This window comes from Lagopus leucura, unplaced genomic scaffold (assembly GCF_019238085.1).
Source record: "Lagopus leucura isolate 7727_CA_CO unplaced genomic scaffold, USGS_WTPT01 Super-Scaffold_100009, whole genome shotgun sequence".
NCBI lineage: Eukaryota > Metazoa > Chordata > Aves > Galliformes > Phasianidae > Lagopus > Lagopus leucura.
In genome coordinates this window covers 20,713,013-20,736,627 of record NW_024962266.1, presented here as the reverse complement: position 1 = coordinate 20,736,627, position 23,615 = coordinate 20,713,013, and the positions used below count along the sequence as shown (strand labels likewise).

Genomic DNA, 23,615 nt, shown 5'->3' with positions numbered 1-23,615 from the left:
GGGTGGGGCGGCAGCGGCACCGCGCGGGGCGGAGGCGGCGGCGCTGTCACCCCGGCCACGCCCCCTGCGCTCCGGCCACGCCCATAACCTCTTGGCCACGCCCCCGTACCGACCGCCCTCCCAGCCCCGCCCCACCACCTGCCCACGTACCAGCGAAGTCCTCCAAGCAGCGCAGAGCGGCGATCAGTGGGAGGAGTTAGGGGAGGCCACGCCCCCTCGCGTCTCTGCGGCGCCGGAAGCGGCGCGGCCCCGCCGGTGCTGAGGGGCTGCGGCGGCGCCCAGCCGGGCTTGGCCCAGCCCCGCTCACTGCCTGCCGGCACTCACCGTGAGTAGCGCGGCCGGAGCGCAGCTTCTGTGCCGCCCTGGGCTGTGCGGTACGCCCTTACATCCTCCCCGTGGTCCCCTATGTCCTGTGCTCCCCGTTCCTCCGGCCTCCTCTTCCCACTGTATGCGGAGGAGGCCTGGGCTCGTACTCAGCGCAACCCGGGCGGAGCAGCTGCGCAGCCCCTGCTGGCCCTGGCACCTGCCAGCCCGGTGTCCCGCTACGTACCTGTGCGCTTTCCAGAAGGAAAACCCCTCCCCGGCGCTTTGGCAGAGGTCCTCTCTAGGCCTTGAGATCGCGGGCTTCACGTTGCCCTCCCTTATGGGGTCTTCCAGCAAAGCCCTGTGTCCCTGAGGGGCTGGTGGGGAGGGAAGTTTTGTGCAGCTTCTGTGTCGCGTCCTCATTCACAGCCACCCTCAGTGACAGGCTTTGGCTGTGCTAGGCAGAGGTTCTGCACCTCATCCTGTATCTACCCCATCTGGGCAGGGAGCCCCGATGGACACACGAGCGGAGCTGAGCACATCCTGACCCTCACCCCATGCGGCCCTTGTGACTATGGACGAGTGGAAGCACAACCCCATCATCAAGCCCCATAAGAAGCGGAGCTGGTACCTGGCCTGGAAGTACAAGCTGATGAACCAGCGGGCGCTGAGGAAGCTGTGCCAGGTGATTCATTCGCAAGCCTGTGGTGGATTAGGGAGGATAATCTGGGGTTTACAAGCTTATAGAGCAGAAGTGGGGGTGGAGGTGGGTCTGCTAGGAGTCCTGTGTGACCTAACATATCAGGGATGTATAACTTATCCCTAGAAAAGCCATCTTGCTAGCTTTGTGCTCGTGTGTGGCAGGGTCTGCCATATCTACCAGCTCCTTTTATCTGCAAATGGACTGGTTACAACTGGAGATACAATTATTCAGGCTTTCCTGGGAGACTTTCGGATGAAAATGTGCCTAGTTCTAAACCCGTGCTCTGTGCAGCAGGATTCTGCCTGCAATGAAGGACCATCCCTGACAAATATGATTTGCGAACCAAGTCTGGTGTCATTCACTATAAGTGAACAAATAAAATAGGCTGAGGCATGGGATCTTGTGCCCCAGAGGCAGCTGGTGTCTGGGGGAACTCCAGGCCTACTTGACTGTGCTGTAAAACAGCTAATCTTCAGCCAAGCTGGCATCCTAAAGGGTGTAAGGACAGGGTGGGTTTGACTACAGAGTAGTGCGCTGCAGAAAAGGAGCTGTTCTTGAGATGAGCAGGACTTGGTGAAAATAGGCAGATGGTGCAGGGTAGGCTCACAGGGACTCCCTGGGGAAGCAGACTGCTCGGTCCTGCATCCCCTGGAGTGCTTGGGAATGGACCCAATTGCTCAGGCCAGTACTGCTTATTGTGGTGGGAGCAGTGAGCTAGAGCCTGTCTGCCCTGAGATCTGTTGTGGTACTGATAGGAATTAAGACACAGATGAAAATTGAGCTCAAAATGTGTAAACCACAGCTGCTGTTATAAGTCTGCAGCTGCAGAGTCTCTATCAGCATCCCTGGCTGAATCAACCACGCTACACCTGGCTGTTGGTCCTGCTTGATGCTGCCTCCTTCAGCCTGCCAGCTCTGGGAGCACAGACTGCTCCCCTGGTATTAACATGTCTATTAACAAAGACCTCTCTACTGGCTACTGCACACAGCCTGCTCCTAGCAACAAGCCCGAGCTCTGTTCTTGGCCAATTAAAAGCTTTTTGTGCTCTGATCCTGAAAGGTGATCATAGTTCTGAGTCAACAACAAGCTACTGAGCTAAAATGCTGTAGTGGTGTTTATATTGTCCCATTGTCTACATGTCCATCTGTTGTTTTATTGCTGTTTTTTCATTTTCCTCAGTTACTTTTGAACCCGTTTGGCTGCACGGCAGTGATAGCAGCAGCATGCAGCTTTGAGGGAGTAGATGACAAGGTAGCAGACCAGTGTGTGTGATCTCACCCCCATACCAGGCCTCAGAAAGCCTGAGGAGAAGGTGGTCTTACAAGGATCCTTAGGAATAAAGTTGCTGGGTGTTTGGTGGGCAATGGAAGAGAGACTTCCAAAACCAATCAAGATTGTACATCCCAGGCCAGCACTGCAACTCTAAGACCATTCTCTTGGTGTGGCCAGTGCTGCTCTTGCAGCTTTCACATGCGTGCTGATTGCTTCCCACCACTGGATGTTTGTGATCCAAGTCTTCCTGTCTCAAAAAGAGATCCTTATGGCATGGAATCGTTTCTGCTTTACTCTGGCTCTGAATACAAGGGAAAATACTGCAAATGTATGCACAGGGCCATGGGAAGTGGCAATGCTGCCATTGGGGGTTTCTGTGGACTGCTCCATAGCCCCAGTCCTTCCCATCACTATACCATCTGCATTGTTGTGAACTGCTGTGTAGTTTGCTGCAGACTGTAAGGCTGTGAGCTGTTCTCTGCAGCCTATGGCACAGTGCAGTTTCCTGAAGTTAGATCTGAGTTTTTGGCTTTTGCTGTGTTTTGGTCACACAGCATTTCTTCCTTCTTGTGAATATCCTGGATACCTCCTGTGATTTCAGAGGAAGAGGCAAGTTTAGTGATGCTGCAGTAGGGGCAGAGGCTGAGGTTACTGTGGGAGTTGCAACTCAAATTAGCAAATTCTCTGCATTTGGGGACCTTCAGCCTTAGTATTTTAGTAGCAATCTGCTTGCATGTCTGGAAACAGGAGCACAATGGAAGTGGGTTAATTCTCATGTATCAAATGCTCAGTGCTCTCCAGCTGAAGATGCAGCTCAGCCTAAAACTGTCATCTGTATTTCCTTCTCTATCTCTTCCCCTAGAAGAAAGAGGGAAATGCCAGGTACTGAAGATTCCTAGCAAGATCCCCTTGGGGTGCCCTGCAGACTATGGCAGGGAAGAGGCTTGATCTTGGGGTTGTTACTTACAAGTTGCTAACACAAAGCATCCTGCATTGCAGACAGGTGCTGTCCTCTTCTTGCTTGTAACTGTGATTGTGAACATCAAGCTGATCTTGGACACCAGGAGAGCTGCTTATGAGGAGGAAGAGGAGTCTGCACAGGACTATGGTGAGGGGCATTTCATTGAAGGGATGGAAATCAGAGGGAAAGGAGTAATTTCTTTAAGTCAAGTAAAACTTGTGGTGAGCTACAGTATGGAAGACAGGTTTGTGCCTATGTGTTTAACAAAAATGGTTAGAAAAGGATGTTTATTGGTCTGTCTACTCAAGGCTTTAGCATGTATAGCTTCAGAAGATAGATACATGGGGATAGCTGGGACCAGACCTGCTGCTAGTTTGGATTTCCTTTACTTGCTTTCCCCTTAGACTGTGACCCATGGTCAAACGGACTGGAATGCCTGATAGGCATCAGATCCTAGAGGTTTGTTTGGGCTAGGAACAAGCAGAGACAAACCAGAGGTGTTTGGGCTGGTTGAGACTGGACATTCCTCTCCTGTAGATGATGAGATGCTGAATGTGGAGGCCCCTAGGCACCCTGTGAGCAACAAGAAGGTCTTGGATGTTGAGGTGTACTCCAGCCGATCAAAGGTCTACGTTGCTGTGGATGGGACAACAGTAAGTGATGGTTGCTTGCTGTTCCTGTGAGCAAATGATGGATTGGGGTTGAATGGGTAAAGCCTTGAACTGTGGGCAGTGAGAAGCAATTCTGTAGTTGGTTTAACAAAAAAAAAAAAAAAAAAAAAGATCCTAGAGGACTGGAGATGCTGTCCTGTCCTGCACTATCTTCTACCCTGGCATTCATGAATACTGTGAGCAAAGCCAAAATCTCAACAGGGGAGATACTAACCTTTTGTTTAGGGGCCCTGCTGGATGTGCAGGGAATAAGGGATGCTAGCTTAGGCTCTTGTCAATTCTCCACTTGCAGGTCCTGGAAGATGAGGCTCGGGAGCAGGGAAGAGGGATCCATGTCATCGTCTTAAATCAGGCTACGGTAAAGCATCCCTGCACATCTATGTGTCCCTTCCTTCCTGAGCTGTTTTTGTCCTTCCTGTTTATCTGTTTGATGTATGAGACAAAGTCCCTGAACTTGTTTGCTTTCAGTTGCCAGAGTGTGACATGAATCACCCAAAAGGTTCCTGCAGTGGACCTACTGAAAAAGGAATTCATGTTGTTTTGGGGTTGAGGCTTCCGAGGCAGATTTCTGTAATTCTACTTGTCCTGGTCATATGGAATTTAAGATACATCTGATGTTTGAATACCAACAGGGTCATGTGATGGCCAAGAGGGTCTTTGACACCTATTCTCCTCATGAAGATGAAGCTATGGTACTTTTCCTCAATATGGTTGCCCGGGGCCGGATCCTGATCTTCACCATTAAGGTAGATGTGACTTTAGTGTCAGAAGAGAAGTTGCTTCAAGTCAGGACACCATCAGGCTCAACTCCTGAATGTTATTGAGCATTTCTAAGGCTAACTGTCACATTTCTAGCTATGCTGTGTCTCCCTGGTTGGATCACCTGCCTTGTCTTTTCATTCTTCCTTGTTATTGCTGTGTGCCCAGCGAGACTGCAGGGCAAGAACAAACAAGTATCAGAGCTTGCAGCTATAAATAAGGTGGAGAATGAACACGAAGAAATGTAAGGATGTATTGAGACCTGGCCAGGAGATGCTCTGTGCCAGTCCTAAACTATGCCAGTTCCAGGCTGTTTTGGCAAGAGTTGTAGACTATTGGCTCTAGGCTACTGTGTGAGCAACGGTGCACTTTAAGGCTGTGGGTTCACATGTGTAAAGTATTGGTAGATACATTCTGTCCCCGCTTTCCCCTCAACGAAACAGAACTCTGACTCCTTTGACCTGCCCACAGGTCATGGTTGGGGAAAAAAAACAGCAGGTTTAGTGGCATGGAGATCTTGGGAACCTGCTGTTGAAGGTCTCTGGCTGAGCTGATTTCGGGAAATGGGTCCTGTACCTCTTTGGTATTGATGGTAGGCTCTCCTTGTATGCAGACCTCAACTGAGGGGTTGTTTTATTCCAGGATGAAGGCTCTTTTCACCTCAAGGACACAGCCAAGAATGTCCTGAAAAGCCTGGGGAGCCAAGTTGCACCGTTCTTAAGCTGGAGAGACATGTGGACATTTGTGGGGAAGAAGGGAGGTAAGTATGAGTCTAGCACTACTTGGGAGATGGTTCTTAGCCCCTTTTGGGGAGAGAATGAAGGTAGAAAGTCGCAGTCCATTCTCAACACACTGTATGAGCACCAACTCACAAAGAGTAAGCTGCTCTGTTCTTGGGGATAAGGGAAAGGAGTGAAAGCACCTTCAGCAGCTCCCCGGAGGCCCTGAAATGGAGAGAAGATGCTAAGCCACTACCCTGATCTGCAGCCTCTAGTCATTTCTTTGCACAGTTCAGATGAGCCCTACCAGGCAGTTCTGACCTTGTGTCCCTATTCCAGGGGAAGTATACGGAGAGAAGCATGCCAAGTCACCTGCCCTCTCAACATGGGGTGACCCTGTACTACTAAAGACAGAAGTTCATCTGACATCTGTGGAAGGTAAGGAAGTTAGATTTGCTCTGTGTTGCTGGATGTCTCTGGGGGATGTCTGCCCGCAGCTCTCAATGCTTTTGAGTTGGAGCCACAGGTCTGTTAGTAGCATCCCGGGATTGATTTAAGGCTGTTTGTGATGAGATGCTGACTTACAATGACCCCAGCTTTCCTTCTTCCTGCTTCCGTGGCAATTCCAGACGTAATAGAGAGAGGTGAGGATGAGGAACTGAGGACATGGTCTGGCCATTCATCATCTCTTCAAATTAGGCCTGGTCCAATCACTGTGACTGTAATCTTGAGCAAGGACCGCTGCTGCTTAGAGAGGCTATGCAGAGGGGATGGTTTCTAAATGGCTCTTGTGGTTCTGTTCTATATCCTGCAGTGATGCTTGTTCATGGCAATAAGAATTGGCTTACAGCTGAGCCCACAATGGGCCATCTGCATGGCAGCCACGAGTACACAAGGTGAGGCCATGGAATGAGCAGTCTGTAATTTTTTCTCCTTGGTGTCTCTAGATGCTGAGTGTCATTGGCCTGATACAGAGCTGAACCGCCGCCGGAGAAGATTCTGCAGCAAAGTGGAAGGTTATGGCAGCGTCTGCAGCTGCAAAGACCCCACACCCATTGAGTTCAACCCTGATCCTGTGAGTACCGAGACAAAGGACCTGGAAGGCACTGGGAGGAGGCTGGCAGGGTCTCCAGCATTGCTGAGTGGACCACATGGTTGGTGTGGCATAGTCTCACCCAGCCTCACTCGCATATTTTTCTCTTCCAGCTCAAAGATAATAAAGTCTTCGATGTGCCGGTAGCTGTTATTGCAGGGAACCGCCCCAACTACCTGTACAGGTAACCACTGCAGGGGTCACGGTTTCTCTGCTCTGGGCCATGAGACCATACATGGTTAAGCCTTCTGTTGCATCCTGCTGATAGGATCAGCCTTATCCTATGGCTGTGCAAGCAACGCGGGCAGACCAGCTGGCACAAGTCCTGGTGCCCCTGGCCATGGGCAAGGGAAAAGCCCAGGGCACCAGTTTCTGTTCCCTCACTGTGTGCCCTTACCTCAACCCAAGGGATCCATACTCCTGTGTAGGGTGGCCTGGATTCACTGGGACTGTGCTATGCTCAGGCCCCCTTGTCTCTCCTCAGGATGCTGCGTTCCTTGCTGTCAGCTCAGGGCGTCAATCCTCAGATGATCACTGTCTTCATCGATGGGTACTATGAGGTGAGAGCGCTCCCGGGGGTCCCTGTAACCAGGTCCTTGTTCCCACAGCTCTGACAGCACAGTGAGCTTCAGGTCAGGCCTTTGGGATCCCAGTGAGCCTAAGGAGCTTCCTAGCTCATCTGTGCAGTAGCCCGTAAAGTATTGTCCAGTTACCCTGTGATGAAGTTGGGGAAGAGAACAGGCTCATTCCCTTGCAGGCCTTTCCCACTACTGTCAGACTGGGGCAGCTGGTGTGTTTATGCAGGCTCTTACTGCAGTGCATCAGAGTTGTTAAAGATAGTAGCATCCATTGCCATAGCAACTAGAGCAGTATCCCTCATCTGTGAGGGGGCAGCTTGGATGTTTGTGCTGCCATGATGGATAAAAAGAAAAGAGGGAGTAATGGGAGCTCCTTCCCTCAGTTGCAACTAGGGGGTAGGATGGGCAGGATGAAGATGGAGAAGGCCTTGGTGAGACCATCTTGGAGCAGGGGATTTTTAGCCCAGACATGGATTATTATGGCAGGGGGGATTGGAACTAGGTGATCTATAAGGTCCTTTCCAACCCAAGCCATTGTATGAGTTTTTGATGGTTCTAAGATTATTTCTTACCCCAGAAACGATGAGGTTGTGCTTGGACAGAGGTTCTTCTTGGCAGTTGTCAAAGAAAATTTAGTTGTTTGTGATCCTGATACTAAGCAGCTCAAGATATTCCTAGATACACCTATTTTCCTTCTGCACTGTCCATGGGGGACTAGAAACTTTGAGGCCTCTTTGGATACAAGTCTGGGTACAGAAATCAGTGGGGCTAGCAAGGTTATGGCCAAGGTTAGAGATATTTAGAAGCTGGAAGGGCCAAGATGATTTGGTGAGCTCCTTGCCATGAGGCCTTCAGCAGAGTACTGGTTGGAGCTCCACCTGCACTCAAGAGGACAGCCATGCAAAGGAAATCCTATAGACATGTTGTTGGTGTTCCAGGGAGCTGATGCTGTGGCAGAGGGTAGGGAGAACATGTCCTAAACCACGTATTTGAGCTCTGTACATTCCCATTACAGGAGCCAATGGATGTTGTGGAGCTGTTTGGCCTCTCGGGAATCCAGCACACTCCCATCAGCATTAAAAATGCCAGAGTTTCTCAGGTGAGAGACCCTTACCAGCCCCTGGGGGAGTAATTTCCTGTGATAGTATTTGAGGGAGGCAGGCTTAGCCCCACAGCGGTGCCAGACAGCCCCTCCCTGTGGTCTGGGAGTTGATGCTAACACAGGCAATTATGTGTCTATTCTTGTAGCACTACAAAGCCAGTCTGACTGCAACCTTCAACCTGTTCCCAGTAAGTGAGACCTCTACCTGGGCCCTTGGGAGTGAGACAGCGCAGGGTGTCTGTGGGATAGTGGTGTTTGACAGCCTGTCTCACGGGATCTGGAATCTGTCCTATGGGGCAGGGAGCAGCACACCTAGAGGATGCTCTCTGGTGTCTCTGCACTCTTCTGGCCCTCTCATCCTTTTGATGCTTCCCTCTGCCCTACAGGATGCCAAATTTGCTGTGGTTCTGGAGGAAGATCTTGACATTTCTGTTGACTTCTTCAGGTAAAGCTGTTGGATCACTGAGCTTCTGTTTGGGTTGGGCATCTGGGATTTTGTGGATCCTGTCCTTTTTTTCATTTTTGGAGCTACTGATCTGTTTTGCACACGTGCTTATGCCAAGATGTGCCACCTCAGTCCAAGAGATGGGTTAAACAGTCCTAGTAGTTGTGGATGGCTCATCCCTTGGTGGAGAATTTGCATTGTGGGAAAGGATATTTAACCAGGGAACTGGTCTGTGGGAAGGATATTTAACCAGGAACTGGGAAACTCTTTCCTCAGCTTTCTGAGCCAGTCAATACACCTGCTGGAGGAAGATGAGAGCCTGTACTGCATCTCAGCATGGAATGACCAGGTGGGTCAAAGAGGATGGTGGAAGAGAGACAGCTCTGCCCTGTGTTGTTCCCAACGCAGTCAGGGTGAGGTCTGAGTGCTTTCTGTAAAGCAGGGTTGCCCCCAGTCCTATCAACCTGAGTGACTGTGTTTCTCCAGCCCTGGAAATACTCCTGCAAACTGCCATCCTATTGCTGCCTTGTGCTTCTCAGTGACTGTCTCTGCTTTGCAAGCTGGGAGCCAGCATAGGATAGGGCAAGTTACTTTGGAGGGGCATGGAGTGCACTTGGGGTGCTGAATGCTTCCCATAATGTTGCAGGGCTATGAGCACACAGCTGAGGACCCCTCACTCTTGTACCGTGTGGAGACCATGCCAGGCCTGGGCTGGGTTCTTCGGAAGAGCCTATACAAGGATGAGCTGGAACCAAAGTGGCCAACCCCAGAGAAGGTGAGTATCCTAGAGGGGTCCTGTCTTCAGCAGCACATCTCTGCGCATCAGCAGTCCCTGATCGTCACTTGATTGTCATGAATAGAGCTCTTAGAGGAGCCCTGGCTCTTCCTGAGCTTCACCTGGGTAGATGCCCAAGCAGAATGGATTTAGGATAGGCGTTAACTTGAGGACTATGTAACCAGCCATAGAGTTGGCTGCAAAAGCCCAGGCAAGCTGGGACTGTGTCAGCTAGAGGTTGAGAGGGCATGCAGAAAGTCCCTGAACAGCCACAGTGCTGAATGATATCCTCAAACTTGAATGCAAGCAGCAGTTTCTCCTCCCCAGCTCTGGGACTGGGACATGTGGATGCGGATGCCTGAGCAGAGGAAGGGCCGGGAGTGCATCATCCCTGACATCTCGCGTTCCTACCACTTCGGCATTGTGGGCCTCAACATGAATGGCTACTTTCATGTGAGTGACTTCCCTCAGCCAGCAGCCCTCCCAGACCCTGTCATGGTGTCAAACTCTGACCCGCACACCTCTCCAGGCGGCAAAGATACTTGAGGTGACCTTCAAGCACCGTTCACTCTTGGCTGAACCTTGTTTTCTTTGTCTCCTTACTCTCTTCCTACCAGGAAGCTTATTTCAAAAAGCACAAGTTCAACACTGTTCCAAATGTTCAGCTTAAAAATGTGGAGAGGTAAGTGCTAGTTGGAAGGAGATTTTGGGTAAAGCAGCTGCATGACCCGATCATTTTTCCTTATACTGGAGATGGAAGGATGGAGATTCCTTCCCAAACAACAGCCATCAGTCACCTCTATTCACAGCACTTGTGCTCCACTGTGGGAATCCTTGCGGTGCTTTCTGGGAGGTTGCATGTAGCTAACCCATCTTCCAGGAAGTCCAAAAGCAGCCTGAGCACAAAGCATCCCTCATTCTTGTTTGTAAGACTCCATTAACATTGGAGGACAGACATCTGTCTCTATTACTCCATTTCACTGTTCACTGCCTGATCCTCCAAGCTGGCTCTTAGAGCTCTCAAGTTGCATGCAACTAGCCCTGTGGTTTATTGTTATTTTCTTCTGAAGACATGGAGTCTTTGTAAGGGGCAGTTCAAAATTGGTCTGGCAAGTGTAAACAGTCATTTTTTTGCTGCAGCATCCTGCTAAGAGATATGATGGTCTCTGCTCTCTGTCCACGGTCTCCAACTTGTCTGTTAGTGTTACAGTGGGATAGCCTTAAGCAAGGATCATCCCATGATAACTGAAATTTACTGCACTAACTCTGCCCTGATCTCTGTGCTCTTTCCTCCAACAGCTTGAGGAAGGATGCTTATGAGGCTGAAATTCATCGGCTCCTGGGGTAAGTGCCAGCAAGAAGGATGGGAGTCCACAGAACTTCCTGGATGGATCAAGTAGGACAGCAGAAGGAATAGAGGTGGCCCTGTCCACTGCTTGCCTCTCCTCATTCTATTTCCACAGTGAGGCTGAAGTCTTGGACCACAGCAAGAACCCCTGTGAGGACTCCTTTGTGCCTGACACGGAGGGCAAGGTCTATGTCATGTTCATCAAGATGGAGCAGGAAGCAGATTTCACCACCTGGACTCAGCTCGCCAAGGTAAGGCCCTGACATGGCTCATCCTCTTCACTGATCTTGGCATTGCTGGGAAACATGTGGCTGCTTTTCTTTGTTGTGTCCATGGTATAGACAGAGCTCAGCAAAAGGATTCATGCTTATCTTGGGTGATGTTTAAGCTGTGTTTACAGAGGACAGTGGGTCATTTTTAGGTTGATTCTTGGCTCTGTGGTGATAAAGCTTATGGCCTCCCTGTGTAGGAGCTCATGGCCTGAGCTGTTTAGAATCACTTGCCTGGAGGTGCTGTTCAAACACATTGCCCTGAAGCAGGGATGGGAGTGGAGCAGGCTCCCCATCTACTCTTGCTGATGATGGTGGGTGGAGGTGTGTTTCCCTCAGCTGCCCTCATCAAACTGATGTTCCCTCTCTGCTGTGAGGACAAGGGTGATGGTTCTTTACTTGCTGGAGGACACTCAACTGTTGTTTATCCCAGCCCTGATTCTTCTTCCCTCTCTACCATCCTAGTGCCTCCACATCTGGGATCTGGATGTCCGTGGGAACCACAAGGGGCTGTGGCGGCTCTTCCGAAAGAAAAACCACTTCCTCGTGGTGGGGGTCCCTGCTTCCCCCTACTCGTGAGTATCAGGGGCATAGCAATTTGCTACACATTTGCCCTACATCCTCATGGCACTGCCCCCTGCCCAGGACACTGTGTCTTCTGCTCCTGTCCCAGCTCGCTCTTGGGACTTTGTGGTACTACTAGTGCCATCTCCCATCCAGCCTTCTTACCTGCAGGTCCAAGAAACCCCCATCAGTGATGCCAGTCTACATGGAGCCCCCTGCCAAGGAGGAGGGGGCAGTGGCAGTACCAGCAGTTGCTGCAGCAGAGCAGACGTGAGGCTGGTAGCTGGGAAGTGAATGGGGCTGGAGAAGACAGAGACACCCATGGTGCAGAAACCGAGTTGGCAGCAGCTCTTGGAGGCTGGTGACTTAACATGGACATTTATTTCAGGCTGCAGAATGAGATCTTGGGCTGCCTTCAGCCCCCTGTTGTGGTCTCCCTCTCCCTCGCATGGGGGCAGAGTCCTTCCCTGTAGATATGCCACCTTCCCATCCAAGGAACTTTGTTTTTTTTAACACAGACTCTTTACTAATGCTGCTCCCATTGCTCCCTGGCTGGGCAAGGTTGGAGGAAGGAGATGCTCGGCTGGGGGCTGGAGGAGGCTTTTAGAAACACCTCTGCTCCCCTTTTTTTGCCCCCAAAGTTCCAAGAAGGCAGCATGCTCATGTACAAGTGCTGCAGCCCTCTAGCTGGGTGTTATTAACTCTTGCCCAGCTGGATCCTTGCCCAGTGGTGAGCACAGTGGTAAAGAGGGGATCTTCCAGCTCTTTTTTTTTTTTTTTCCTCCCGTACAATGGATGCACCTTGAAGACTGTACTAGGTTGGACATCTCACTCTGGACCACCACAGCTGATGCAGCCTAGCTCATAGTCAAAAGGGAACACTGAGAATGAGCTGGATTTGCTGTGGAAGCATCGAGGATACCCTGTCCCCATCTGGAGGGCAGTCAGGTTCCCCTTTCCCTGCAGTTCTGGGAGCTGGAGATGACGGAGGAGGACCAGGCTGTGTGGTGCTGCTCAGACTGCCCTCACCCACTTTCTCCATGGGGAGCAGCTCTGCCTCCCAAGTCATAGGAGTAGGGGATGAAAGTGCCTTGTAGAGCGAGGTGGGAGCAGTGAGCGGGGATCCCGCAGCTGCAGAGTCCAGTTGGACCTGGGCTCTTCAGCAGCTGGTACTGTAGAGAGAGGTGCTGCATCCTGGCATGCTCCTTGCCTGTGGTATTGTAGCCCTACCTCTCCCTCCTCCCCATCTGGGTAACCCTAGCACTAACAGTGGAGCGGGAGCATTTGTTCTCCTCAGTCTCCACCCTTACTGTGGTACGAAGCTAGCAAGGAAGCTGTGAGCTGAGTCAGGATGGGTAGCCTGGCTCTCCTAAGTTGGTACGCCCTCTGTGGAAAGGGAGGGGGTCCTAATCTTCCTTCCTGTGCCTTAGGAAGCACCCCAGGCCCCCTCTCACCCCCATCTACTTGGTACTAATGCTCTCCTCCCGACTAGGACCTGTCTTAGTCCCTTGCTCAGTGCACCTTCCCATCTCATCTGTGCAGCGAGAGATCAGTTCCCTGCCCAGGTCCCGCATCCTCAGGCACGGGTGCTCTGGCTTGTCCCTGTGAGCAGGGTTTGCTGCTCAGCCCTTTCCCTGTGGTCACAGATTAATGTATGTGAGGGCTGTCCCCTAGGGTGCAGCACTCTGGGCCAGGAGCTCGCCCTCTTCATTTTCTCACTGTGAACTGAGCATCAGGGTCTCCTGGGAGCACAAACCCCAGCACCTGCTGGGGTCTACACTACACTCATTTCTTTATTTATTGCTTGTGGAAAAGGGAGGATAGCAGGAAAGTAGTGTGGAGAGCCAGCAGCCCTCAGCCTGCAAGGAGGCAGTTCAGGAAGGTGTGTCTTGTTACCCTGGCTCCATTTCCTTCTCTTCCTTGCCCAGGATAGGGAAAATAAATGTTGAACCCAGCAAATCTGCTCCACCAGCAGTAGGGTCAGTGCTGCTGGACATGCAGTGCCTGGGACAGGGCAGGTGCAGGAGAGGACTGCCAGGTGGCACATCTGTCCTGAGGGTGCAGGGTGGTGGTGGCACCCTTCAGGCTTTGCGGTACCAGCCCTGGGGCTCAGGTTCAACCCTTCCCTGCTCTGCCACCCCCCAGTGCTGCACTTCTCAGGGGCTCTGGTGCGGCAACCCACAGGCGGTGGATCGCCAGGCTTTTATTTTATTTTGTAAGTATTAAAAAATAGGTCATTTACTTGTTATGGGAAAGGGACTTTGCCTCCTCAGTGGGAAAGCCGGTTGCTCCCCAGGGCACGGCTTTGGAGGAACCTCTGTGACTCTCTGCTGTGATGCCCTTGGCATCTCAGTTCCCAAGTCCCCATATCCCTTCCCTGACCCAGTGCCCCCTTCCCCTCTCATTTGGTGGAGCTCAGGCTGGGCCTGCTTCTCACCCCTGGGCTAAGGGGATGGCAGTCCCATGGGCAGGATGCTCTGCTCCCCTGTGTGCTGCTCCCCATCCCGCAGCGACCAGGGAAAACAGCAGGGCTCTCCCCATGGGCTTGGAGCTCCTCATCCCCTCCCTCTCTGCTTGCCACCTTGAGCTGCTGGGTGCTCTTCTCCGTCCATCCCCATTCCCTAAGTGAGGCTCCCGTTTGGCAGCTGTGGTAGTGCTGGGGGCAAGGGCATCCCCAGGGCTCGCCGCTTTCTGAATTGAATTATTTTTTCAAGAATAAACATTGCACAGCTGTTGAGCTGGGTGTGTTTCATATCTGGTTTCGTGTACCTTGGGTTCAAATCCCCAGCCCCGGCCAGTCTGCCTGGAAAGGACAGATCCACATCCTCTGTGCCACCTACAGGACTCTGTGACAGCCAGGAGCCTGCACTCAGAGCTGTTGGTCCAGATATCCTGCTTTGGGTATTTCCTAAGGAACAGCCCTTAAGGGCTCTGTGCCTTCTGGTATGTCCTGGGAGAGCTGGCACAGAGCCTGGTTACCTTCTGCATGGTGTGCTGAACCCTGAACCATAGCAAGGAAAGGGATGTAGGTTTGGCATAGAGGAGGCTGTCCTGTTGGGTTTTTTTTTCCCTCTTCTGCCCATAGCATACATGGTGATGTCCTGGGAGCAATCCAGTGTGAGATCTCTGACTGAGCATCGCTGGAGCTGTTACAGCTCTGGTGCCAGCAGAGGTCCTCCAAGCCCTGCCCGCTGCCAGGGTGGCTGCTGCAGGTTTGCTGCTTCCTCCTCAAGCTTTTTTTTATTATGCGCAGTTCAGTAACCGACGGAAACTCTGCCTTTGGGCTCTCGTGTATAATGAGCCACTGTGCTGCCCACTACCACCCTCATCCCCTGCTTTTCCCCTTGGTTCGCAGCTCTGTGTCCCTGGGGTGGGGGCAGTGAGCAGCCAGAACAGGTCTCAGTTCTTTCTGACTTTTGGGCTTCTTTCCTCTTGGTGAAATAGGCTACGAGGGATTTTTTTTTTTTTTTTTTTGTTCCATGCCCAACTTCTGCCCAAGGTCACAGCACAAGGAAGTGGCAGCAGGAGGGGACATGAGGCCAGCCTCAGCCTGGGCTGTTAAACCCAAGTGTGTTTGTGAGGACAAAATAAAAAGGAGGTGCTTGGAGCCCTGTCCCAGCAGTGCCTCCTATAGAGTAGGGGTCTGGCAAGGGCTGGGGTGGGACCTGTGCTCTGAGAAGAGCAGGGCACAAAAGTGGCTGTTGTCAGCAGGATCCAAATGAAACTGGGCTGTGGAGGTAGCAGCCATCAGTCCCAACCAGCCCAGACCCACTCCCCAGGGTGAGGCCCAGCCTACTCCCATTGCCTCCCAGGGTCTAGGTGCAGCTAGATGCTAGAGGCTTTTCCCCAGCTGCGTGGCAGTGCTGGGACAGAGAAGAGCCATCATCTCTCCATTGCATCCACCTCCTCCAGAGACCAATCCTTGCAGTGCTGGGACTCTACCAGCTCAGTGCTGTGGAAGCAGCAGAGGCCCATGGGGTTATAGGGTACCAGCTCCCAGCCCCTTGGGAAGGTAGGCAGGTGGGAGTGAGACCTCCCCCTCCCTTCCACACACATCAAAATCCAAGGGGCTATTAGTTTCCTCAGAGCTCCGTTTACAGGAGTGAGGCAGGGATGTACCAGCTCCTGTATCCCGACCCCCCCCCTCAGCCCTGGTGTCATCCAAATCCTGGTTCCCAGGTCTGAGCCCCACAGCCCCCCCGCAGCCCGGCCCCACTGCCTTTGTGCAGCCTTACAAAGGAGAACCTGTCCAGGCTGCTCCATGTCCCAGGAGCTGGCTGATAATTAAACAAAAGCAAAATAGTCTTGGCATGAAATCTGACCTTTCCAGAACTTGGGGGTGGGAGGGAAAGAGTAATTTTGCATAATTTCTGGTGGCTTTTCTTCTTGCATCATGTTTGTTCTGTAGGCATCTCAGTACCCACAGGTCCTGGAGGAGCATGAAATGCCCTCAGTGCAATGCTGATTAATATGGCTCCATGGATGGAGGGAGGTGTTCCTCAAGGCAAAGACAGGAGGATGGGATGATGTCCTGATCCTCATAGGTAAAGACTTCTCCATGCTGTAGGGGTGCCAGTGCCTGGGACACGCTGGCCCTGGCCCTGTTCTTGCAAGAGAGGCATTGAAACCAAGTTTATCCCAACTTGGAGAGCAGATTTCCCATTTTTACACCCTCTGCTTCACAGAGAGCCCTGGCACCAAGGTGTCGAGGGATGGCAAGGTGCCTAAACTGCCCCCAAGAAAAGACTTTTTCCATTGGTCCCAGTGGCAGTGGACTGTCCCCAAGTGCCCAGCATGGTCGTGCCCCTCCCATGGGCCACCTCCCATCCATATACAATAAAGCCTGGGAGCAAATTAATCTTCAACTGGGCATTGAGGATTGTTACTGGAACTTTATTATGCTGCGTCCTGCCCAGCACAGCGTTAACGATTAACCCAGCAGCTTTGATATCAGCTCTAACACCCTGCATTTCTGCTATCCCTGTCTTATCTGATAGCCCTGCCATAAATCTGGGCATGGAGCTGCCTGGAAGCACCCACACCTGCAGCAGCCCCAGGGGGTTATCGTGGGGTGAGAAGGAGGAAGAAGGAGCAGGTGAAGGTGGCAATACCTCACTTCTCCCATGCCCTTCGAGGGTGTCCTCTGCTCTCCAATGGGAACATTAGGAGGGGATGTCTTCACAGCTGGCACTTCTGGGACAGGCAGTATGGATGAGTTTGCTTTGTTTTTCATTTGCATTCTTTATGGGCACAATGTGTAACAGCTGCAATTCTTCCTCCTCCTGACAATTGTCACTGGCCCCCACCAAAGGTAACTAAAAAGAAGCAGTAAGCTCATTTCCTCCAGAGCCAAGCCCTGCCTGGCACCCTGCCCCAGTGCACATGATGTTGGTAGCAAACGCATCCAGGGTTTTTGGCTGGTGTGTGGCACCTATCTCACCAGGTGCACCAGCCCCACTCTGGGGCTCCCAGGTGTGAAAGCAGTTCTGCCCGTCCCAATAGATTCTGTCTTGCTTTTCAAGTAGGGTCGAATTTTCCATTTGAGCCCATAAAGCAGATACCAGGGGCAAAGAGAGCATCAGAGGATGGTCTCTATTGCTTGAGAGCTTGGGGTGTGGCAGCAGATGGGAGAAAGCAGCAGCAAACACAACTGGTTTGGGTTGGATATTAGGAAAAAAATTCTATTCAGAAAGAATTGTGATGCACGAGCTGCCCAGAGAGGTGGTGGGGTCATCATCCTTGGTGTTCAGGAACCACAGGTGGAGCTGTGACGCTGAGGGATGTGGTCAGTGGGCATGGTGAGGTGGGGTGAGGCTGGCCTGGGTGATCTGACAGGCCTTTTCCAATCTTAATGATTCTATGATTTCTTTGCAAAAAGCAAACCCTGCTCATGTCCCCACCACCAGCTCACTGGTCAGAGCAAAGCCAAGTGGCCAGAGGGGCTGGAAGATACGTGGCTGGTGGATATGAGACTGGAGGTTGCTGTACCCCATGGTTCAGCCCTGTGCAAGGCAATGCTACTGGCAGCACTCGCACCCAGATGCACACACATCCCATCAGCTGTCTGGAACGCAAGGCCAAGAACATCACCATGGACAATAAGGAAGATTCTGCTGTTGTCACATGCACCCAAGGTGTTTGGCCTTACCTGCTGATGTCACAGCACTACCGGGCACTGGCACAGCTGCCCAGGGAGGTGGGGGAATTCCCATTCCTGGAAGTGTTTGAGAACCGTGGGGATGTGACACTGAGGGACAATTGCAGTGGGCGCAGTAGGGTGGGTTGAAATTGGACTGTGTGATCTTCATGGTCTTTTCCAACCTCAATGATTGTGTGATTCTATGAAAAAGTGATTCTATGAAAACACCATACACAGGGCCAGGGCTTCCAACCCATAGGGATGGAGTCCTCCTTCCACCAGGGACACTCACCCCTGTGGCAGGTTCACACCTTCTGCTCCATGGCTGCCCCACAGACATGGGAGGAGCTGAGCCCCGAAGAGTGAAGGGAGGAACTGGTCTCCTCCTTGCCTCCATTCGCATCCGGAAGGAGAGACTGGTCTTTCAAGTTCCTGCGGGCAGAGGGGATCACACAGTGCCACAGAAACTGCATCGCCCGCAGAAACCTCCTGCACCAGCATGGGGACGGGCTACACCTGCACCTCCAGGAAGGGTTGAGGCAGTGCCAGCACTTCCATTGCTCGGCATGGGACACTATGAACAAAAAGCGCTGACGTCAGCCCTGAGGTCACGGGTTGTGGTGAAACTGGGACCGGTACTATTGCTGAGAAAGAGGAGGAAGAATGGCAGCCCTTCCCATGGGGCACAGCCCCAGGCTGAATCACCCAGGGTGGGAGTAGGTCCTGCACCTGTCCCACAACCGGCCCTGCAGTGGGGACAGGGCTGGCAGAATGCAGCATTAAAGCCTCATGGGATGGCAGTTGAAAACGGGTTGAAATCCCAATAGGGGGGCATTTGCAAGAGGACAGGCTGCTTCTGCTTCAGGAATGCCAGACACCCTCCCATCCCACTGGGCTCAGCTCCCAGGAGCACGGTTGTACCAAGGCTGTTTGCAGGGGGGACTGGGTTACACAGACACCAGGAAAAATCCCCTGCAGCTCCAGTCCTGCTTAGAACACAGAAGGACTCTGGCAGAGGGCAAGCGAGCTGCACAGCTCCCAACCGTAACTGTTGTGCAAACACAGCCCTGTTGGGTTTCAGCACTGAGAAGGCAGAGCAGGTACAGGTAGAAGGAAGCTGCAGGAACAGGAGTTTATTGAACACAGCAGAAATTGATTTATATCCAAGATGATTTTTATTATCATTTCTTCTTTTCCTTTACAGCACAAATTCACGCTGAAATCACAGCAGGGTGCAGGAGCAGAGCTACGCTTCATGTCAGGGCAGGGGCAGCACAGAGCAGGGTTCCGGCCAGCAGTGCGCAGATGTCAGCCCCTGGGCAAGCACCAGCCCCATGCACAGGGCTGGGGACAGGGAGGTGCCAGCATGGCAGAAGCACCAAGGCCACCTGCCCACAGGGGTTGGGCAGGGCCAGGCCAGCGCCTGTTTCACAGCCCTGAGCTCAGCCTGTGCCCTACCTCCTGCTGGTCTCAGCAGATCAGATCCAGCGCTCCTCCCTCCAAAACAACAAAAATCTCTATGTACAGATGCATATCAGTACAAAAATATACAATGTATAAACTCTACAGATCCCAGCTCAGTAGATCAAACCACAGCTATAAATCACAGTGCATGGGACAGCATCAGGCCCGGGGAGCAGCAGGGCCCTCAGGAGCACCCCAACACAGGGCAGGGGAGGGTATGGATTCTTGCTGCCTCGCAGGGTCACTTCTTGTCCAGGTAGCAGTACAGGTACATAGAGACCACCATGGCTGCAAGCTGGAAGGAAAAAGGAGAGTCAGAGTCCCAGCTGTGCCTCCAGCATGGGGACACAAGCCCACAGCACCCAGTCGAAGCACCCATGAGGAGGAAGAGGCAGGTGTGCAGAGGGAGGAAGGCTCAGTAGCCACCCTAGGGCAGATGGTGGCCCACAGGGCTGCACCAGCCCCCAAGGAATAAGGAGGGAGCAGTATGGCAAGGCCTGGGGACTCACCTCCAGGGCAGCAATGCCAGCAGCCACACCACCCACCACATCTGCGTTTGTCCTGATTTCTTCTAGGATCTGATCAAAACAACCCTGAGGAAGGCAACCAAGTGGTGAGCGTGAGCAAGTGGCTGCGATCCCCCAGCCACAGAGACCCACTGTCCCAGGGAGATACAGCAGGTTCCCAAGCCCAGAACTTCATGACCATGGAGATGGCCTGGAGGTTCCAGAGGACAATTCATCTCATCCCCCTGGGATGAGGAAATTGGGGGATTTAGAACCAGGCAATGAGAGCAGCACGTTCATCTCCACTGCGAACAGGCCAAAGCCACCACATCCCCGAGGGACCCAACACAAAAACAACAGGACTCAGGCTGGAGGTGAAGGATGGATTCCTCCCCCCATGCCCCCCCAAATTGGGTGCTGCTGGAAGGTCAGAGCTGCTCATGTGTTCATACCGAGACGTTGGCTTGTGCTGCCTCTGCACTGGTGCACGGCGACACAAAGTTGCAGCAGGGACTTGGGAAGTTGTTGTTGTTCTGTAAATACCATGGGGAGTTCTCAAAGTCTGTGTAGTTATTTAGGCCACAGCAGCGGAACTAAAAGGGAGAAAGAGAGAGAGGGATGGTGAGTTTCCAACAAGTCTCTGTGCTCATACTCCCACCAGATGCTCCTCCTAGGCCCTCTTTGCCCCATGGAGGAGATCACCCCCCTCAGCCCAGCTCACTGGGAGTTCAAGGAGCAACACCCCACATTCTGGAACAGCTCTTGCCCCAGCCGTGGGACCTCTGGACCCCAAGCAGGGTCAGAGCAGAACCCCATCTCTACCCCATAAGCCCATCTGGGCCACCACCAGGCCTGTGCTGGAAGCATCACGGCCCCGACCCAGGGGTGCAGGCTCCTGGGCTCAGCGCACCTCATTCATGGTGACGTTCCAGATCTGTGTGAGAGCATCATCCTTCCCATACTTCTCCTTCAGGACAGGAGTCACCAATTCTGACAGGAGCGTCTCTGCCTGCAGGAAGAGGCACAGAAACACCATCAGAGAAGATCCCGGTGAGCTCCATGAAGCCAAGAGCCGCCCATGCCCCTACTGGTTTCAGCCCATAGGGACGAGGCCAATCGGACCCAGAGCACATCACACCGCATCAGCCCGACGGCAGCTGGACAACCTCCCTAACCGCACGTTTTGGCAGCGAGGCCACGCACAGTGAGTCACACAACCCAGGGAGCCAGGAATGACGTTTGCCCTGCGGTTGACTTCTCCTGTGTCTAATGAAGCAGAGCACATGGGTTGGCAGTAGTCACTTTTCTCCCCAGGTGGATTTTCCAGTGCATAATAAGGGGTTGGTTTGCTTAGCACGAAGCATTAGGGACTTCTCCTGTGTGACTCCTACCATGAGATATCCAGCCTTGGCTGATGTTAGACTGAGGTGTTTGAAAGAAAGAAATGGGTAAAACTTATACGATAGCCCCTGTTTCTTTAGGGCAATGGGAACCCCCACTCCCTGCTCCTTGGACGGCCCCTCCACATGGCCAGGCCATCCCCACCTGTCCACATAGGCAGGTGGCTGACGTCCCTCTTGTTTTCCCAAAGCAGCCCAGCCCAAGAATTAGGTATGCCACTCACAACACTTGTGTAGACAAGAACCACCACAGCAGCAGCAATTTCAGCAATGAAGATGATCAGCACCACTGAGAAAAACTAGGATACAGCAAGGGGAAGGAGGTCAGAACAACAGGTGCCCCTCCCAGAAACCCACCCATTTCCCAGTGACCAATACCACCCTTTCCAGGGCAGAGTTCGAGCTCAGCATTGTCTTTGCAAGGCTCACCCAACTCTCCATGATATGGGAACACCCCAGGAGGGCATTACCGTGGAGAAGTCTATCTCCCAGACCTCCCACACCAGCAACCCACATCCAACAAGGATTGGTAAAGCATAACTAAGCACTGACAGATCCTTACCGTCATCAGAAGACATTTGCTCTCCTTCTGGGCACTGCAGCACCCAAGGAAGCCGATCACCACCAAGATGCACCCAATGACGATGAGGAAGTAGCTCACATTCACAACCTGCATGACGCTAGATGAAAGCGACCCAAATATATCCAAGAAGGACTTGCCATCCACTGTGACCCAGATACCAATGCCCAGGAGGGTCCCACCACCGAGCTGGGGAGAAGAGAGAGGTGTCAGCTTCTGAGCTTGAGGAGTTGGGGGGGTTCTTGATGAGAGGAACAGCCTTGTTGCTCCATGATGTTATTTTGGGGGACTTCAAGCAGTTGATTTGCATCAGCCAGGTGTGTTTTGCACATCTCAGCAGCTCCCATTTTAACTCACATTCCTCACAGGGGCTGCTTCCATCCCATCCCATCTCCCATCCCACCAGGCTCATCCTCCTCACCAGACCCACAGAGTCCTCCATCACCTGAGCCGCAATCACTGCTGCCCTACATAGAGCCCAGCAGGTGGGACCCAACAACACTGGGGCTCCTGGGCGCCCCACCAGAGCTCAGCACACGGACAGACTCAAACTCAGGTTGGCTGATGCAACAAACACTGTCCCCAAAGCCCTGCACTGTCCTCTGCTTTCCCTCACCGAGCTTTAGACAGACCATGGGAGCAGGAGACCCCACAATATTAGGGCACACATGGAATCATTAAGGCTGGAAAAGACAACTACAATCATCCAGTCACACAGTATCCCCATCCCAGCTGCATGGGCCCAGGTCACTCTGGAAAGGGACAGCCACCAGAGCACTTACAAATATGATCAGGTTGAAGAGGATCATCATGACCTTGATGAACGTGAAGCACCCCATGTTTGCACCTGGAGAGAGCAGATGGACGTTACCAGCGGGATCCCACACCCAGCACCAACCTCCCTCCTTGGGGTTTAGGGCACAGAGAACCGCACCGAGCCCCCTCCCAGCCCTACCAGAGCCCATCCCCACAGCGGCTCCCTCCCACAACACCCTCCCCCTCCTACCTGAGCAGCGAACAGCCCCAGCAATCCCAACCCAACGCTACGACTCTGCCGCCCCACGCCGCCCCGCCGCCCTTTAAGCGGGGGACGCCCGAGCAGCGCCCGCCTCCTCCGATAGAGCTCCCCCCACCACCATAGGGCCACCCCCTGGGGCTGGCAAAGCCACGAGGGCCCTCGACGAGGTGCTCGGTGCCTTGCTGCCCTCTGCTGCCCGAGCCACCCTGCCCGCCTGCTGCCTGCGTCCATCACCGCCTCCTCTGGGAGCTGGGTTGGGTTGGGGGGGAGTTGGAGCCATCGCTAAGTGCTGCTCGGGGAGCAGAATTTTGCTGGCACACAAATAATTGTGGCAATTTCATAAATATTTGCAATGAAGGAGTTCCATTCACAGCCCCGGGGAAAATCCCGGGACGTGCTGCTGTGGCTGCTTCCCACCCCCACCTGCCCACGCACCTGGAGATGCGTGCTCCCCACTGTCCTATTAGGAACCAGGGCTGGATTTTCTGGCTCTCCTGGCCTGCCCACAGTAGGACAAGCCCGGTGGCATTCCCGTGTCCATCCCAACCAGCGAGGCTTGCTTTGATTAATGTCCGTGGGGACACTGACTGAGCTGCGCCTCAGTTTCCCTCCCTGGGAAGCACAGGGTAACAAACCCCATGTGGGGCCATGGAGAGCAGGGCATGCAGCCTGGGCATGGTGGGATTTTGGGGTGGCCCCAGCTCAGTGAGCATCAGTTTGCGGCTGGGAACATCTGCCCATCTGTCCCAGTACCTGGGGTGCTGGGAGGACAGGGATCAGGAGTGACACCAGCTGGTGTACAGTGGCAATCAAACCCTATTTCTCAATTTCTCCAGCTGGGAACACTCAGCTCCATGTTTGCAGCCTCACTCACCCCACCACATTAGAAGCCATGCATTTATGCTCCATTTAGCTACAGCCATGTCTGGGATCACACCAGGGTTT

At 52.9% G+C, this 23,615-nt stretch overlaps 2 protein-coding genes across 3 annotated transcripts; one reads left to right on the top strand and one right to left on the bottom strand.

Annotated features, from left to right (window-relative positions):
- Window positions 1-245: 245 nt before the first annotated feature.
- On the top strand, window positions 246-14,300 carry POMGNT1 (protein O-linked mannose N-acetylglucosaminyltransferase 1 (beta 1,2-)). 2 transcript variants are annotated; one of them, XM_042874040.1, is made up of 22 exons: window positions 246-325; window positions 809-988; window positions 3,279-3,387; window positions 3,778-3,893; window positions 4,204-4,269; window positions 4,544-4,657; window positions 5,313-5,430; window positions 5,729-5,827; window positions 6,337-6,464; window positions 6,596-6,666; window positions 6,967-7,042; window positions 8,076-8,159; window positions 8,309-8,350; window positions 8,549-8,607; window positions 8,884-8,956; window positions 9,254-9,382; window positions 9,710-9,835; window positions 10,000-10,064; window positions 10,682-10,726; window positions 10,846-10,981; window positions 11,465-11,574; window positions 11,735-14,300. In XM_042874040.1, exons 2-22 carry the CDS (start codon window positions 878-880, stop codon window positions 11,835-11,837), a joined length of 1,980 nt encoding a protein of 659 aa, XP_042729974.1. In that variant the 5' UTR covers window positions 246-325; window positions 809-877; the 3' UTR covers window positions 11,838-14,300. The 2 variants fall into 2 exon arrangements, with proteins under 2 accessions (XP_042729974.1, XP_042729976.1); XM_042874042.1 differs by lacking the exon at window positions 246-325 and adding an exon at window positions 333-374.
- A 4,554-nt stretch (window positions 14,301-18,854) lies between these two features.
- Window positions 18,855-22,739, bottom strand: TSPAN1 (tetraspanin 1). The gene is made up of 8 exons (XM_042873871.1): window positions 22,659-22,739; window positions 22,435-22,499; window positions 21,635-21,841; window positions 21,297-21,371; window positions 20,583-20,681; window positions 20,125-20,265; window positions 19,676-19,759; window positions 18,855-19,461 (listed from the first exon to the last, which is right to left on the bottom strand). Exons 2-8 carry the CDS (start codon window positions 22,489-22,491, stop codon window positions 19,408-19,410), a joined length of 717 nt encoding a protein of 238 aa, XP_042729805.1. The 5' UTR covers window positions 22,492-22,499; window positions 22,659-22,739; the 3' UTR covers window positions 18,855-19,407.
- Window positions 22,740-23,615: the final 876 nt, after the last annotated feature.